The 17,639-nt window shown below is 43.6% G+C and overlaps 1 protein-coding gene across 2 annotated transcripts in view; it reads left to right on the forward strand.

Annotated features, from left to right (window-relative positions):
• The window catches only part of tmem232 (transmembrane protein 232), a 209,380-nt gene that overhangs the window by 74,358 nt on the left and 117,383 nt on the right, over positions 1 to 17,639 (forward strand). For both annotated transcript variants that reach the window (XM_085987412.1, XM_085987420.1), the window contains exon 8: positions 9,814 to 9,992. In XM_085987412.1, the coding sequence (XP_085843538.1) occupies positions 9,814 to 9,992 (179 nt within the window). The remainder of the gene's footprint in view (positions 1 to 9,813; positions 9,993 to 17,639) is intronic.

Consider the following 17,639-nt stretch of genomic DNA (forward strand, 5'->3'; position numbering starts at 1 on the left):
CACCTGGCCGTACTCACCCAATCAGCTGCTTCCTCTTGCCCGCGCCACTTTTTGAATCGTGACGTTGCTCCAGAACTCCGCCGCTGGTCTGTGAGATTGGTAAGCCTCTGAAAGAAAGTCCGCGAAAGTGAGTTTAAGTACTCACTGTACTGCCGCTCTCTGCTCCTCCCAACACTGGCCTCTGAAAGAAAGCCCGCGAAAGTGAGTTTAAGTACTCACTGTACCGCCGCTCTCTGCGCCTCCCGACATTGGCCTCTGTAAAAAAGCCCGTGAACGTGAGTTTAAATGCTCTCTGTACCGCTGCTCTCTGCTCCTCCTGACACTGGCCTCTGTAAAAAAGCCCGCGAAAGTGAGTTTAAGTACTCTCTGTACTGCCGCTCTCTGCTCCTCCCGACCTCGGGACGGGCTTCATTTGAACCAGGCTGGGGCCAGTGTCCTGGCAAATCAAATAACTAGGGCTGTAGATAGGGCTTTAAACTAAATAGTGGGGGGAAGGGATACTCTGAGCGGAAATTTAAAAAGTCAAAGAAAAATGAGAAGGCAAAAGTGCAGGGTAGCGATAGGGGTAATTATAACTAGAGTGTGACAGGAAGGGACAGAGCGTATACACATAAGTGTGCATTAGAAAGTGGGGTCAGAGTAGGGAAAAATGGTAAAAAGACAAAATTAATTAAAAGCTCTATAAAGAACGCACACAGCATTCGTAACATGATAGATGAGTTGACAGCACAAATAGAAATAAATATGTATGATCTGATAGCCATTACAGAGACGTGGTTGCAAGGTGACCAAGGCTGGGAAATGAGTATTCAGGGGTATTTGACATTTTGTAAGGATAGGCAGAAAGGAAAAGGAGGTGGTATAGCTCTGTTAATAAGGGATGAGATCAGTGCAATAATGAGAAATGATATTGGCTTAGAAGATCAAGACGTAGAATAAGTTTGGGTGGAGATAAGAAATAATAAGGGTAAGAAGTCACTGGTGGGAGTGGTCTACAGGCCCCCAAACAGTAGCCACACTGTAGGACAGAGTATAAATCAAGAAATAATAGATGCTTGAAAGAAAGGTACAGCTATAATCATAGGAGATTTTAATCTTCATATTGATTGGACACAGCAAATTGGCAAAGGTAGTCTTGAGGAAGAGTTCTTAGAGTGTATAAGGGATGGTTTCTTGGAACAATACATTGTGGAACTAACCAGGGAGAAGACTATATTAGATCTGGTAATGTCTAACGAGGCTGGATTAATTAATGATCTCGAAGTGAAGGATCCTCTTGGGAAGAGTGATCATAGCATGGTAGAATTTCAAATTCAGTTTGAGGGTGAGAAAGCTAGATCTCAAACTAGTGTCCTGAATGTAAATAAAGGTAATTACAAAGGTATGAAGGCAGACTTGGTTAAAGTGGACAGCGAAAATATATTACAGGGTAAGACTGCAGAAAAGCAGTAGGCAAACATTTAAGGAGATATTTCATAACTCTCAGCAAAGATATATTCCAGAGAGAAAGAAAGACTCTAAGAGAAGGATGAACCATCCGTGGCTAACTGAGGAAGTAAAGGATGGTATCAAATTGAAAACAAAAGCATACAATGTTACAAAGAATAGTGGAAGGCCAGAGGATTGGGACATTTAAAAAAACCAGCAAAGGACGACTAAAAAAATGATAAAGAGAGAAAAGATAGCTTATGAGAGTAAGCTAACAAGAAATATAAAAACAGACAGTAAGAGTTTCTACAGGTATCTAAAAGGGAAGAGAGTAGCTAAAGTAAATGTTGGTCCCCTAGAGGAAGAGTCTGGGGAATAATAATGGGAAACAGGGAAATGGCGGAGACTTTGAACAAATATTTTGTATCGGTCTTCACAGTACAGGACACTAAAAGCATCCCAATAATGGATAATCAAGAGGCAATTAGCGTGTGGGGGTGGGGGTGGGGGGGGGAACTTAAACCAATCACTAACACTAGAGAGAAAGTACTAGGCAAACTAATGGGACTAAAGGTGGACAAGTCCCCTGGACCTGATGGCCTGCATCCTAGAGTCTTAAAAGAGGTGGTTGCAGAGATAGTGGATGCATTGGTTGTAATCTAACAAAATTCTCTGGATTCTGGAGAGGTCCCAGCGGACTGGAAAACCGCAAATGTACCGCCCCTCTTTAAGAAAGGAGGGAGACAGAAACCAGGCAATTATCGACCAGTTAGCCTAATATCTGTCATTGGGAAAATGCTGGAATCCATCATTAAGGAAGTGGTAGCAGGACATTTAGAAAATCATAATATAGTCAAGCAGAGTCAGCATGGTTTTATGAAAGGGAAATCATGTTTGACAAATTTGCTGGAGTTCTGTAACGAGCAGGGTGGATGAAGGGGAACTAGTAGATGTCGTGTATTTGGATTTCCAGAGGGCATTCGATAAGGTGCCACATAAAAAGTTACTACTCAAGATAAGAGCCCAAGGGGTTGGGGGTAATATATTAGCATGGATAGAGGATTGGCTATGTAGAAACATAGAAACATAGAAGATAGGAGCAGGAGTACGCCATTCGGCCCCTCGAGCCTGTTCCGCCATTTAATGAGATCATGGCTGATCATCTAAATTCAGTAACCTGTCCCTGCTTTCTCCCCATATCCCTTGATCTCTTTAGCCTTAAGAAATATATCTAACTCCTTCTTGAATATATTTAATGAATTGCCCTAAACTGCCTTCTGTGGTAGAGAATTCCACAGATTCACCACTCTCTGGGTGAAGAAATTCCTCCTCGTCTCAGTCCTAAATGGCTTACCCCTTATCCTTAGACTGTGACCCCTGGCTCTGGACTCCTTCGCCATTGGGAACATCCTTCCTGCATCTAGTCTGTCTAGTCCTGTTAGAATTTTATAAGTTTCAATTAGATCCCCTCTCATTCTTCTAAATGCTAGCGAATATAAGCCTAATCGACCCAATCTCTCTTCATACGTCATTCCTGCCATCCCAGGTATCAGTCTGGTGAATCTTCGCTGCACTCTCTCCATGACAAGAACATCCTTCCTCAGATAAGGTGACCAAAACTGCACACAATACTCAAGGTGTGGTCTCACCAAGGCCCTGTACAACTGCAGCAAGACATCCTTGCTCCTGTACTCGAATCCTCTCGCTATGAAGGCCAATATACCATTTGCCTTCTTAACCGCCTGCTGCACCTGCATGCTTACCTTCAGCGACTGGTGCACAAGGACACCCAGGTCTCATTGCACTTCCCCTTTTCCCAATCTATTGCCGTTCAGATAATAATCTGCCTTCCTGTTTTTGCCACCAAAGTGGATAACCTCGCATTTATCCACATTATACTGCATTTGCCATGCATCTGCCCAATCACCCAACCTGTCCAAATCATACTGGAGTTTCTCTGCATCCTCCTCACGCCCACCCAGCTTTGTGTCATCTGCAAACTTGGAGATATTACATCTAGTTCCCTTGTCTAGATAATTTATATATATTGTGAATAGCTGGGGTCCTAGCACCGATCCCTGCGGTACCCCACTAGTCACTGCCTGCCACTCGGAAACAGACCCGTTTATTCCAACTCTTTGCTTCCTGTCTGCCAACCAGTTCTCTATCCAAGACAATACCTTACCCCAATCCCGTGTGCTTTAACTTTTTGCATGCTAATCTCTTATGCGGGACCTTATCGAAAGCCTTCTGAAAGTCAAAATATACAACATCCACTGGTTCTCCCTTATCTATTCTACCAGTTACATCCTCAAAAAATTCCAGTAGATTAGTCAAGCATGATTTACCTTTTGTAAATCCATGTTGACTTTGTCCGATCCTGTCACTGTTTTCCAAGTGCTCTGCTATTACATCTTTTATAATGGACTCTAGCATTTTCCCCACTACTGATGTCAGACTTACCGATCTATAATTTCCCGTTTTCTCTCGACCACCTTTTTTAAATAGTGGGGTTACATTAGCTAACCTCCAATCCATGGGAACTGTGCCAAAGTCTATAGAATTTTGGAAGATGACCAGCAATGCATCTACTATTTCTAGGGCCACTTCCTTAAGTACCCTAGAATGTAGATTATCAGGCTCTGGGGATTTATCGGCCTTCAATCCCGTCAATTTCCCTAACACCATTTCCCTACAAATAATGATTTCATTGAATTCCTCCCTCTCATTAGACCCTATGTTCCCCGACATCTCTGGGAGGTTATTTGTGTCCTCCTTTGTGAAGACAGAACCAAAGTATGTTTTTAATTGGTCAGCCATTTCTTTGTTCCCCATTATAAATTCCCCTGATTCTGACTGCAAGGGACCTACGCTTGACTTCACCAATCTTTTTCTCTTCACATATCTGTAGAAGCTTTTACAGTCAGTTTTTATGGTCCCTACAAGCTTACTCTCATAATCTATTTTCCCCTTCTTAATGAATCCCTTTGTCCTCCTTTGCTGAATCCTAAACTGCTCCCAATCCTCAGGTTTGTTGCTTTTTCTGGCCAAATTATATGTCCTCTCCTTGGATCTTATGCTATCCCTAATTTCCCTTGTTAGCCACGGTTGAGTCATCTTTTTTGTTTTATTTTTATGCCAAACAGGGATGAACAAATTCTGTAGTTCATCCGAGCGATCTTTAAATGTTTGCCATTGCCTATCCACCGTCAACCCTTTAAGTAACGTTCCCCAATCCATCCTAGCCAACTCGTGCCTCATACCATCGTATTTTCCTTTATTTAAATTCAGGACCGTAGTCTCTGAGTCAACTACTTCACTCTCCATTTTAATGAAGATTTCTATCATATTATGATCGCTCCTCCCCAATGGGCCTCGCACAACAAGATTGCTAATTAATCCTTTCTCATTACATAATACCCAGTCTAAGATGGCCTGATCTCTAGTTGGTTCCTCGACATATTGGTCCAGGAAACCATCCCGTATACACTCTAAGAATTCCTCCTCCACAGTATTGTTACTAATTTGGTTAGCCCAATCTATATGCAGATTAAAGTCACCCATGATAACATCTGTGCCCTTATTGCACGCATCTCTAATTTCCTGTTTAATGCCATCTCCAACCTCTTCATTACTGTTTGGGGGTCTGTATACAACTCCCACTAACATTTTCTGCCCCTTGGTATTTCTCAGCTCCACCCATACAGATTCCACATCATCAGAGCTAATATCCTTCCTTACTATTGTGTTAATCTCCTCTTTAACCAGCAATGCTACCCCACCTCCTTTTCTTTTTTTCCTGCCCTTCCTGAATATTGAATACCCCTGGATGTTGAATTCCCAGACTTGGTCATCCTGGAGCCATGTCTCCGTAATCCCAATTATATCACATCCGTTTACATCTATTTGTGCAGCTAATTCATCCACCTTATTATGAATGCTCCTCGCATTAAGACACAAAGCCTTCAGGCTTGATTTTTTAACACTTAGTCCTTTTAGAATTATTATTTACTGTGGCCCTGTTTGATTATACCCTTGATTTCTCTGCCTTCCACTTTAGCTTTTCTCCTTCCTGTCTTTTGTTTCTATCCTTGCTTCCCTTTCCTCTGTCTCCCTGCACAGGTTCCCAACCCCCTGCCATTTTAGTTTAAACCCTGCCCAACAGCACTGGCAAACACTCCCCCTAACTAACAGAAAACAGAGTGTTGGGATAAATGGGTCATTATCAGATTGGAAAATGTAACTAGTGGGGAGCCGTAGAGATCAGTGCTGGGGCCTCAACTATTTACAATCTATATTAATGACTTGGATGAAGGGACCGCGTGTAATGTAGCCAAATTTGCTGATGATACAAAGATAGGTGGGAAAGCAAATTGTGTGGAGTACGCAAAGAATCGCCAAAGGAATATAGATAGGCTAAGTGAGTGGGCAGGAATCTGGCAGATGGAGTATAATGTGGGAAAATGCGAGGTTATCCACTTTGGTAGGAAAAATAAAAAAGCAAATGATTATTTAAATTGGGAGAGATTTCAAAATGCTGAGGTACAGAGGGATCTGGGGGTCCTTGTACATGAATCACAAAAAGTTAGCATGCAGGTACAGCAAGTAATTAGGAAGGCAAATGGAATGTTGGCCTTTATTGCAAAGGGAATGGATTATAAAAGTAGGGAAGCCCTGTTACAACTGTACAGGTCATTGGTGAGACCGTACCTGGAGTACTGCATACAGTTTTGGTCTCCTTATTTAAGGAAGGATATACTTGCATTGGAGGCAGCTCAGAGAAGGTTCACGAGGTTGATTCCAGAGATGAAAGGGTTGTCTTATGAAGAAAGGTTGAGCAGTTTGGGCCTATACTCGTTGGAGTTTAGAAGATTGAGAGGGGATCTTATTGAAACATATAAGATTCTGAAGGGGCTTGACAGGGTAGATGCAGAGAGGATGGGCTGGATTTTCAGTGTGCAGTGAGGCGGGCTTTTAGGCGTGCGGGGGGCAAAAATCCCGAATTCGGGGGTCCCGACACCATCCCGCCCAAAACCCGCCTCCACGTAAGTTTCAAAGGAGGTGGGTACCCGCCCGCACTGGGACCTGCCGACCCGAGGCGGGAAGGGATTAGTGCCAATTAACTGCCTGTTAACAGGTAGTTAACAGGCAGTTTTTAGCCTAATCCCTATTTTGAAGGGTGTCGTGTGGGATTCCCGATGGCTCCAAACCACGCCAGGTTAGAGGAGGCGGGCCGTCGGGTTGAAAGACTTGGAGGGGTCGAGGTGTCGGTGTTCAGGTGAGTGATGGGTGCATGAGTGCAGAGGTAAGTGTGTTTGGTGTGTCTAAAGTGTGGAAAGAAGCTTAAATTACCTGTACTTACCTTCACAGCCTTCCTTCCTCTAGGCTTTGGGAGTCCATCATTCAGCCGGCACTGAAAGCAGAATGGCCACGAGCTGTCAAAAGTGACAGCCTGCAACTTTCAGTGCTGGCTAGATTTCTAACTGAGTCTGCGTAGAAGGACTCAGGTTAGAAGTAAGACTGTCAGTGTTTGACAGTTTCAAACAGCTGTGAAATACTGATATTTCATCTGTCAAAACGTCTTGACAGATGAAATTTCAGTCTGTGACGTCACCTGTTGCCAGGTGGCCCTAAATTGACCTGCTGAGCCCGCTGGGCGGGCTCAACAAGGTCAATCAAGGGAAAATCGCGTGGATTGGCCGGATGTTGATGGAGGTGGGACTAAAACCCAAAAGTTGTAGTCCCGCCTCCTTCCCGACTTCTGAATGAAAATCCAGCCCGATGTTTCCCCTCATGGGGGAATCTAGAACTAGGGAGCATAATTTCAGAATAAGGGGGCACCCATTTAAAACGGAAATGAGGAGGAATTTCTTCTCTCAGAGGGTCGTGAATCTTTGGAATTCTCTTCCCCAGAGTGCTGTGGAGGCTGGGTCATTGAATATATTTAAGGTGGAGATAGACAGATTTTTGAATGGTAAGGGAGTCAAAGGTTATGGGGAGCGGGCAGGGAAGTGGAGTTGAGGCCAAGATCAGATCAGCCATGATCTTATTGAATGGCGGAGCAGGCTTGAGGGGCCAAATGACCTACTCCTGCTCCTACGTCTTATATTCTTATGTTCTTTCACCAAAGTTATGGTGGACAAGCAGGCGAAACCTTGCAGAAATTCACTCCCCGATAAAATAATAAAGTGATGACTCAGCATTGCCTTTTTAACAAGAAGTGCCAGGTAATAATCCTCTCCAACAAGAAGAAGCTCAACCACCTTTCCCTGCTCTTGAATGACACTACTATTTCTGAGTCCCCCACCATCAACAGCTTGGGGGTTACTATTGACTCGAGGTCAGCCACATCAATATTGTGGCTACAAGAGCAGGGCTGAAGCTGGGTACTCTGTGACATTGCCTCAGCTCATGACTCTTCAAAGCTTCTTCACCATTTACGGAATACGCATCACTCATCTGGATGGGTATAGTTGGAACAAAACTCAAGAAGCTCAACACTATTCAAGGCAAAGTAGTTTGCCTGATTGGCGCCAGTGCCATTGAACTTGGTAATACACCCCCTCCATCACCAGTGCACTTTGGCTGCAGTATTTGTTATCTACAGGTTGCACTGCAGCACCTCCCAGCCCTGTGATCTCTTCCATTAAAAAAGACAAGAGCAGCAATATCATGGGACCTACATTACCTCCAAGTTCCCCTCCAAATCACACAGCATCCTGACTTGTATAAACGTTGTTGTTCTTTCATTGTTGCTGGTTCAAAATCCTGGAGTTCCCCAACTAACACCACTTTTGGGAGTGTCGTCAGAAGGACTGCAGCAGTTCAAGAAGAAGGCCCAGCACCTTCTCAGGGCAATTAGGGATGGGCAGTAACATGTTTTGAACAAATAAATAATTAAAAAATAGAATCTTACAACACAGTAGGAGACTATTCAGTCATAGCTCAGTAGCCAGAGGGTTGTGGTTTTACGTCCCATTCCAGTGGCATGAGCACAAAATCTGACACTCCTGTGCAGTGCTGAGGGAGTGCTGCACTCTCAGAGGTGCTGTCTTTCAGATGAGACGTTAAACCGAGGCCCCGTCTGCTCTCTCAGGTGGATATAAAAGATCCCATGGCACTATTTTGAAGAAGAGCAGGGGAGTTCTCCACGGTGTTCTGGCCAATATTTATCCCTCAATCAACATCACTAAAAATAGATTATCTGGTCATTATCACATTTGCTGTTTGTGGTATCTTGCTATGTGCAAATTGGCTGCCACATTTCCTACATTACAACAATGACTACACTTCAAAAGTAGTTCACTGGCTGTAAAGCGCTTTGGGACATCCTGAGGTTGTGAAAGGCGCTATATAAATGCAAGTTCTTTTCTTTCTATTGTGCCTGTGCCAGCTCACTGAAAGAGCTATTCACTTAATCCCAGCCCTCATATCCATTAAATTGTTTCTGTTTCAAGAAAATCAAGAAGACACAGAAAACAGTCCTGGAAACATTCTGGAAACCTCTCCCCTTCTCGCCATTTTCATCACTTATACCCCAATTTAGATCAGCCATGATCTTATTGAGTGGCGGAGCAGGCTTGAAGGGCCATATGGCCTGCTGTTGCTCATAATTCTTACTTTCTTATGTTCTTATTACCATACAACAGATAAAATAAATGCACTACACTAGATGTCATTATGCTGAGTATTTTTTGATATTGTTACAATATAGCAGGAACCTAGCATAAGATAGCAATAAATGATATTTGAAAAACTGAGGTTTTACAAAAAAAGCTTGCAGATAGTTTCTAGGATAAGTGACCACCCAGGGCAGAAGCATTTTTCCTTTTTTAAATAAAACTGTCAAGTACCTCAATAAGTCTCATTACCTCCAGGAAGGAATTAATGACACTCTACCTTAATTGCATTACCATGCTACCAAGCTCTAACAGCAGGAAACACTTCTGGATGGTTCTGATAGCTACTTTGATGGCATTGCTCAATAGTATGACTATTTATCAGAGGATCTCTGTAAGTAGATTCTTTTCTGTTTGTTTTGTATACAAAAATGGTACTCTGCAGTTTTGAAAGTTGAGTTTCTGTGGATCATAGAATAGTGTGAGGAGGGTGGCAAACTATTGTGTTAGTGTGTAAACAACATTAAAAAAAAGAATGAGTCTGGAAATGAGTGTGAACGGTATTATTATATGAATAGTTGATGTGTAAGCATCAAATTCCTTTTGTCACTATTTTAATCTATTCCATTCATTCAATAACATTGCTCACAGTAACTTCCAGGTTATCATGTTCAGTTTCATCTTAAGGAGGTTATCTGCAAGTATATAACGTAAAACAACACTGGAATTTTAATTACTTTTACAAAATGTCGTATATCATCTTCAGTTAAGAACAGGTTGTCAGTGTCCTCTGCAAGTGGATGAGCCTCAACAGATAAAATGTAACATCAGTCCAGTGCTAAGGGAATGCCTTCAGGTTTGGATTTCTGTGAAGCATAAGATTCAACTCTTGGATGATGTTCTGAAACATCTTCTCCTGAGGGAGCAACTGTGCAAAACAAATTGGTAGGTTTCATCATTTTCAAAGCATTGTATTTGCTTCCAAGTTTCATAAATAAGCAATAAATGATGATACAATTCAGAAAAAAAAGTTATTGCTGGCAGAAGTTGTATTCATTCAGAATGTTGCATCCTCTTATTTGGTAGAACAAGGGGCAACATTTCATGACTTGTCTAAAAGCAAGAATGTATTTGCATCACATTTTGTGTTGCACACGTTTACTGTGAGGGAAATATTTTTAAACTCTAGTGACCGCCCCCCCACCCTTTCATTTGCTGTGGTACTTTTCATTTATAGTGTGCTGCAGAAGAATTTTATTAATACAGTAATGCATTATGTTCTAATTTTTTGACCTCCCTGAAGAAATGGCTGCAGCGTCAGTGATGAACCACAGCAGGCCATTTCATTCCCAGTTTAAAAATATTTGCCTCACATTAAACGTGTGCAGCACAAAATGTGATGCAAATATATGTTTGCCTGTACCATGGCATGCTTACACACGTGTACGAAAAATCTATTAACTTAGATATTCAATATTTATTCAGTGACATTGAAAACTGATAAAACGGTATTTTAAGTACATATGAATTAAGCTGGAAGATTAGAATTTGGCCTAGGAATGTAAATTGAATTAGCCTACAAGTATTGAGAATAAGAATCAAGATTGTCGGGTAAATCAGTAATCCTGTGCTCCCAGCAGGAAACCGCACTTGAAGAGAGCACAGGTCAGGCATGGGCTACAACATTACAGCACCGATTCATGACCCATGGTCCTTTTGAGTGTGGCTTCCTACTGCAAGTGTGGAATCACTGGATTTGGCCATGTGTTCCTTTCCTTTCAGAATTAACAATGACAAGAGACTGTGGTACAGTGGTTTAGCTCATTGTGGCATCCAACCCCTGGCAAACCTTTGTATTTTACAAAGTGGCACAGCTACTGTGATCATCACGCAATATAGTAGTAAGTACATAGGCCTAGAAATTGGATATGGCCCGAAAATGGGCGGTGTCATGGCCCAGCGCTATTTGCTTTGATGCAGCAGCTTTGGATAGATTAGACAGGGAAAGGCTGTTCCCAACTAGTTGACGGTACAAGGACTAGGGGACACAGATTTAAGGTTTTGGGCAAGAGATACATGGGGGACGTGAGGAAAACCTTTTTTATGCAGCGAGTGGTGAGGACCTGGAACTCGCTGCCGACGGAAATGGTGGAAGCGGAGACACTCAATGTTTTCAAGGGGAGATTGGATAGGCACTTGAGGGAAATAAACTTGCAGGGCTACAGGGATAGAGCAGGGGAATGGGACTGACTGGATTGCTTTAAAGAGAGCCGGCACGGACTCGATGGGCTGAATGGCCTCCTTCTGTGCCGTTATGACTCTATGACTGTGATAGTGTCCATGCTGACATTATAAAGATAAATCATCCTCAAATCAAAGGGAAAAGTACAATAAACTAGATGAGTGCTAAAGCCCATTGTGCCTGTTGCAAAACTGGTGACATTATTATTGTGGTTGTTATTCAGTGTCATGTACGCTGACAACACCCAGCTCTACCTCACCACCACTTCTGTTGACCCCTCCACGGTCTCTAAATTGTCAGACTGCTTGTCTGACATCCAGTTCTGGATGAGCAAAAATTTTCTCCAATTAAATATTGGGAAGACCGAAACCATTGTTTTCGGTCCCCACCACAAACTCCGTTCCCTAGCCACTGACTCCTTCCCTCTCCCGAACATCTATCTGAGCCTAAACCACACTGTTCACAACCTTGGTGTCATCTTTGACCCTGAAATCAGCTTCCGACCACATATCCGCAGCATAACTAAGACCGCCTATTTCCACCTCCATAACATCGCCCGTCTCCGCCCTTGCCTTAGCTCATCCGCTGCTGAAACCCTCATCCATGCCTTTGTTACCTCTAGACTTGACTATTCCGACGCGCACCTGGCTGGCCTCCCACATTCTACCCTACATAAACTTGAGGTGATCCAAAACTCGGCTGCCTGTGTCCTAAATCGCACCAAGTCCTGTTCACCCATCACCCCTGTGCTCGCTGACCTACATTGGCTCCTGGTTAAGTAATGTCTCGATTTCAAAATTCTCATCCTTGTTTTCAAAACCCTCCATGGCCTCGCCCCTCCCTATCTCTGTAATCTCCTTCAGCCCCACAACCACCCCCCCCGAGTTATCTGCGCTCCTCTAATTCTGCCCTCTTCAGCATCCCTGATTATAATCGCTGAACAATTGGTGGCCGTGCCTTCTGTTGCCTAGGCCCTAAGCTCTGGAATTCCCTGCCTAAACCTCTCCGCCTCACTACCTCTCTTTCCTCCTTTAGGACGCTCCTTAAAACCTACCTCTTTGACCAAGTTTTTGGTCACCTGCCCTAATTTCTCTTATGTGGCTCGGTGTCAAATGTTTTTTGTCTTTTAATACTCCTGTGAAGCGCCTTGGATGTTTTACTATGTTAAAGGCACTATATAAATACAAGTTGTTGTTGTTGTTGTTAAATTGACAGATACCCGTGTAAATTATGACTTCTATTTCACTGTTGAAAAAGTTGGAATTTTTAAATTAATCTTCAGGGTTTATCTATTTTCATCAGTTCAACAAATACATTGGTGAAATATAAGGGTGAATAGATGATTGGCGTTTGAGAATCTACATTGTTAAATCAGCAAGTGCATCAAGAGAGTCACAGATATGGATGGGTAGGGATGAGCTTTTACGGCAGTACCTGTATTGTTGGCTCAGGCCAACATTCCCAGCATTGAAGCTTTGACCACGCTCGATCAGCTCCGATGGATGAGTCACATCGTCCGCATGCCCGATACGAGACTCCCAAAACAAGCGTTCTACTCAGAGCTTCGACACGGCAAGAGAGCCCCAGGTGGGCAGAGGAAACGCTTCGACACCTTCAAAGCCTCCTTGCAAAAGTACAACATCCCCACCGACACCTGGGAATCCCTGGCCCAAGACCGCACAAAGTGGAGGAGAAGCATTCGGGAAGACGCCGAACACCTCGAGGCTCTTCGCTGGGAGCAAGCGGAAGCCAAGTGCAAGGAGCGCACATCAACCCAAGCACCCCACCCATCCGCCCCTTCAACCACCGTCTGCCCCACCTGTGACAGAGTCTGTAGATCCCACATTGGACTCATCAGTCACCGGAGAACTCATTGTTAATGTGGAAGCAAGTCATCCTCGGTTCCGAGGGACTGCTTAAGAAGAAGAAGTATTGGTGTCCCCATACATTTATTTAATCAGAACCTGGATGAAGGGCGAAGGCACATTGGGGGTTAAATTCATCTTGGATGGTAGCGCAAAAGGGGTGATAGTCGAGAGCCTTTTTTATACATCACCCGATTTTCTTTTCCATTGACATGAATGGAAGGTGAATTTCACCCCAATAGTGCATGGCACTAGCAAGGTTGAAAGGAATATGAGAGAACACAAGCTAATTCAAGAAGTAATGATTAAGTGTTGTCAAGCTTGGATTTGCAAAGCCTGCTGACTGTAGGCGGAAGAGAAGCCTGGGGGAGGTAAGGAACACCTTACCTTAAGAGCCTTAAACTTAAATAAAGCCAATTACATAGGTATAAGGACGAGTTGGCTAAGGTAGATTGGGAAATTAGTTTAAAAGGTATGACAGTAGATAAGCAGTGGTAGACATTCAAAGAAATATTCCCAAATTCTTAATGAATATACATTCCATTGAGGAAAAAAACTCCATGGGAAAAATGATCCATTCGTGGCTAACTAAAGAAGTTAAGGATAGTATTAGATTAAAAGAAGAGGCTTACAATGTTATGAAGAATAGTAGTAAGCCTGAGGATTGGGAGAGTTTTAGAAACCAGCAAAGGATGACCAAAAAATTGATAAAAAGGGATAAAATAGAATATCAGAGTAAACTAGCAAGAAATATAAAAACATTGTAAGAGCTTCTACAAGTATGTAAAAAGGAAGAGAATAGCAAAAGTAAGCATTGGTCCCTTAGAGGCTGAGACAGGTGAAATTATAATGGGGAATAAGGAAATGGCAGAGACTTTAAACAAATATTTTGTACCTGTCTTCACAGTAGAAGACACAAAAAGCATACCAAAAATAGTGGGGAACCAAGGGGCTAATAGGAGTGAGGAACTTAAAGTAATTAATATCAGTAGAGAAAAAGTACTTGAGAAACTAATGGGATTAAAATCTGACAAATCCCCTGGACCTGATGGCCTACATTGTAGGGTTCTAAAAGATGTGGCTGCAGAGGTAGTGGATGCATTGGTTTTGATCTTCCAAAATTCCCTAGATTCTAGAGCAGTCCCAGCAGATTGGAAGGTAGCAAATGTAACCCTGCTATTCAAGAAAGATGGGAGAGAGAAAATGGGGAACTACAGGCCAAGCAGCCTGACATCAGTGGTCAGGAAAATGCTAGAATCTATTATCAAAGAAGTGGTAACAGGGCACTCTGAAAATCTTAATAGGATTAGGCAGCGTCAACATATGAAAGGGAAATCGTGTTTAACAAATTAATTTTTTTGATGCTGTAACTAGCAGGATGGATAAAGGGGAATCAATGGATGTAGTGGCCAAAATATTCTGGGGTCCTTGTGAGTGTGATCGGAGGCAGGTTGCATGGGAAATTTGAAATATGTTGGAACGGGTCGAGAACCCACTGTCATCCCACCCCCACATGCCTTTCCCTCGGGTGCGTTTGCTGGCGTGGCAGCGACCTGAACGGCAGAGGCGGGTGACCTAATTTAAATGATTAACAGGTACTTGTCAGACCCTTAAGCGACTTTTTCCCCCTACCTTTCAAATTTCCCTGAATGACCACAAGAATCATGTAGCTCGGGAACCATGTCTGTCAACCTGAGGTGGGAGTTGAATGGCCATTGATCCAGCTGATTAGTAGCACCAAGTTGCCACCACCCCATAGCAACACCATAAAGCATCCCTACAATGACCAAGCCATTCCTTTCACACCACTATCATTGCTGGAGGTATTGTTATGTCTCACCATTCACTGCAACTCACTAAGCCACTTCCAAAGGTACACGCAAATTTCTCCAAGAGCAAAAAGTGATGAAAATAAAGATTTTTTGGGAAAAAATTCGGTTGCTTTGCACCTCGCGCTCAGGCGCAGCGATGTTTGCGCCACTTCTGAAATTGAGCAGACATTTTGCAGCAGCGCTAAACACTACCACTACGATCTCCTGCACCTGTAGATCGTGACATCAGTTGAGCGTGCAATGCCCCGGTAGTGACCCGGACCGGATATTGAGTGGCACCCCCTGCCTTACTGCCTGCCGCTAGCAACGACAGATTGAGGGGAGCGTTTTGCAGTTGGAAAAGGACTGAGGGAGCGCTATTTAAAGGCGACCGCTTCCTGCCTTTTTTTGTCTGCGACATTTTTGCACCACGCATTCTGAGAGAGAGATGAAGACTTCTGGAGAGACTCAACGCTGTGTTAAGGAGTTTTGGGAACTGAGCAGCACTTTGCAGGTTCATTTTGATTTGACCTTCCTTGCATCGATTTAGAAGAGACTATGGGGGCTTCACTCTGAGCTCTTTCCCTGGGTCTCTCCATTGTTCTTTCCAGCAGATTTGATATACAGGTTTCTCCAGGCCGAGATTCAAGGCTGCAATGAGCAGGGTGTGGATAGAGAGCAAGATTGACCCTCCCGTTTAAGAACTGGCGGCGCCAGTGTGTCTGTGTTCCATTCCTGACTGACATCACATGAGCTTCGCCAGCGCTCTGAGATAGTGTCTCGCTCCTCGGCGTTAGCGCGTTAAGACAGGTGTGTAACGCCTGAATTAGCGCTCCAATCACCTCCAGGGGCGATAGAAGCCAAGTTTGCAGTCGGAGGTGATAATTAGCACCAGGCGCTAAACTTTGCGCCCGGCCGACAATTGCGCCCCAAACTGCGCTGTAGTGGCGCTTCTTAGTTTCCAAACAGGCAGCCACTGAGCTGTGGGGCTTTTAACAACGAGTAGACGCGTGTCGAAATAAAACGTTCCCAAACGTAGCTTTGTCTTTTAAACTGTTTACTATAACACTTTACGAACAGAATTACAAAGCAAACACGTATAAACGAACACGGTCAAAAACTGTATTGCTCCAGCCCTCACAACTTCTGCCTCCTTCAGCCACGTGGAGTTTAAACTGTAAAATGGCTGCTGGCTATGTGACGATCTTAAGGACTGTACCATTGTGGCAAGAATGAAGGGGGTATCTCGGACTATACTACTGGAGCAAGAAAATAGGGGGTTTCTTAATACAATAAGTCAGTCAGGTAAATTAACTGTATTATGCTATTTAACCAATATTTTAAAGTATTTTCTTAAACTTTCATGGCTCTTACATTCCGGCCCCTAATTGACTAGGCACATGAAGCATATCAATTACTCAAACATTAAGAGTCGTAAACTAATGAGTTCAACATATTTACAATATAAGTGTCCACTTTTTTCGTTCAGGAACTTTTCACGCTGCTTCTTGTAGCAGGCAGAGCTTTGTGATCGGTCTTTCCAGGGTACTGGTCTTGGTTTGCAAACAAACGCGACGAACGACGCCTCTGGAGTCTGGCATGGTCTTAATTATTATTCCCATCAACCAAGAATTTCTAGGGGCTGAATCATCCACGATTAAGACAATGTCCCCGACAATGAAGTTCCTCTTTATTTTGGACCATTTTTGACGCTCCTGTAGCAGAGGTAAGTATTCTCTTGTCCATCTGGTCCAGAAAAGGTCCGACATATACTGAACTTGCCTCCACTTCCGACGGGCATACAGATCTTCCTTTTTGAAGACTCCCGGGGGCATGGCTGGCTGTGCTTTCAACAACAACAGGTGGTTCGGAGTCAGGGCTTCGAGGTCATTGGGATCATCTGATGTCTTAGTTATTGGTCGGTCATTAATGATGGCTTTGACCTCACACAGAACGGTTTGGAGTCCCTTGTCGTCAAGCGCTTGCTGCTTCAGTACAGAACTGAGTAGTTTTCTTACGGTGCGTATCTGTCTTTCCCAGACACCTCCATGGTGGGATGCAGCCGGAGGATTGAAGATCCACTTAATTCCTGTTTGCATCATGGCTTCCTGTATTTTAAGCTGATTCCAACCTTCAATAGCTTCCCGTAGTTCTCTCTCCGCTCCGACGAAATTAGTGCCATTATCAGAACGCATAATGGACACCTGTCCTCTTCTACAGACAAAGCGCCGCAAGGCGTTAATACAGGAATCAGTGTCAAGCGTGTGTGCCACCTCAATATGAACTGCTCTGATGGTCAAACAAGTGAAAAGCACACCATATCTCTTGACAAGGCTCCGTCCTCGCTTTACCTCGAAAGGCCCGAAATAGTCCACCCCTACATTTGTAAATGGGGGCTTGTCTGCTAACAAACGGTCTTCAGGCAGGTCTGCCATTTTCTGCTCCCCAGCTCTAGCGTGTAACCGTCTGCAAACAATGCATTCAGAGAGTATTTTTCTTATTACAGAATTAGCTCCTGGAATCCAGTATCTTTGTCTTAGCTTCGCAAGCACGTGATTCCTCCCACTGTGTCCAATACTCTGGTGTATATGCTGAAGAATGAGAGTAGCAACCCGGAGGTCCTTAGAAAGGATAGCAGGATGCTTGGCCTCCTCTGGCATAGCAGATTTGTTTA

This window comes from Somniosus microcephalus, chromosome 1, assembly GCF_052327205.1.
Source record: "Somniosus microcephalus isolate GS21.2 chromosome 1, FLI_Smic_1.0, whole genome shotgun sequence".
Classification (NCBI taxonomy): domain Eukaryota; kingdom Metazoa; phylum Chordata; class Chondrichthyes; order Squaliformes; family Somniosidae; genus Somniosus; species Somniosus microcephalus.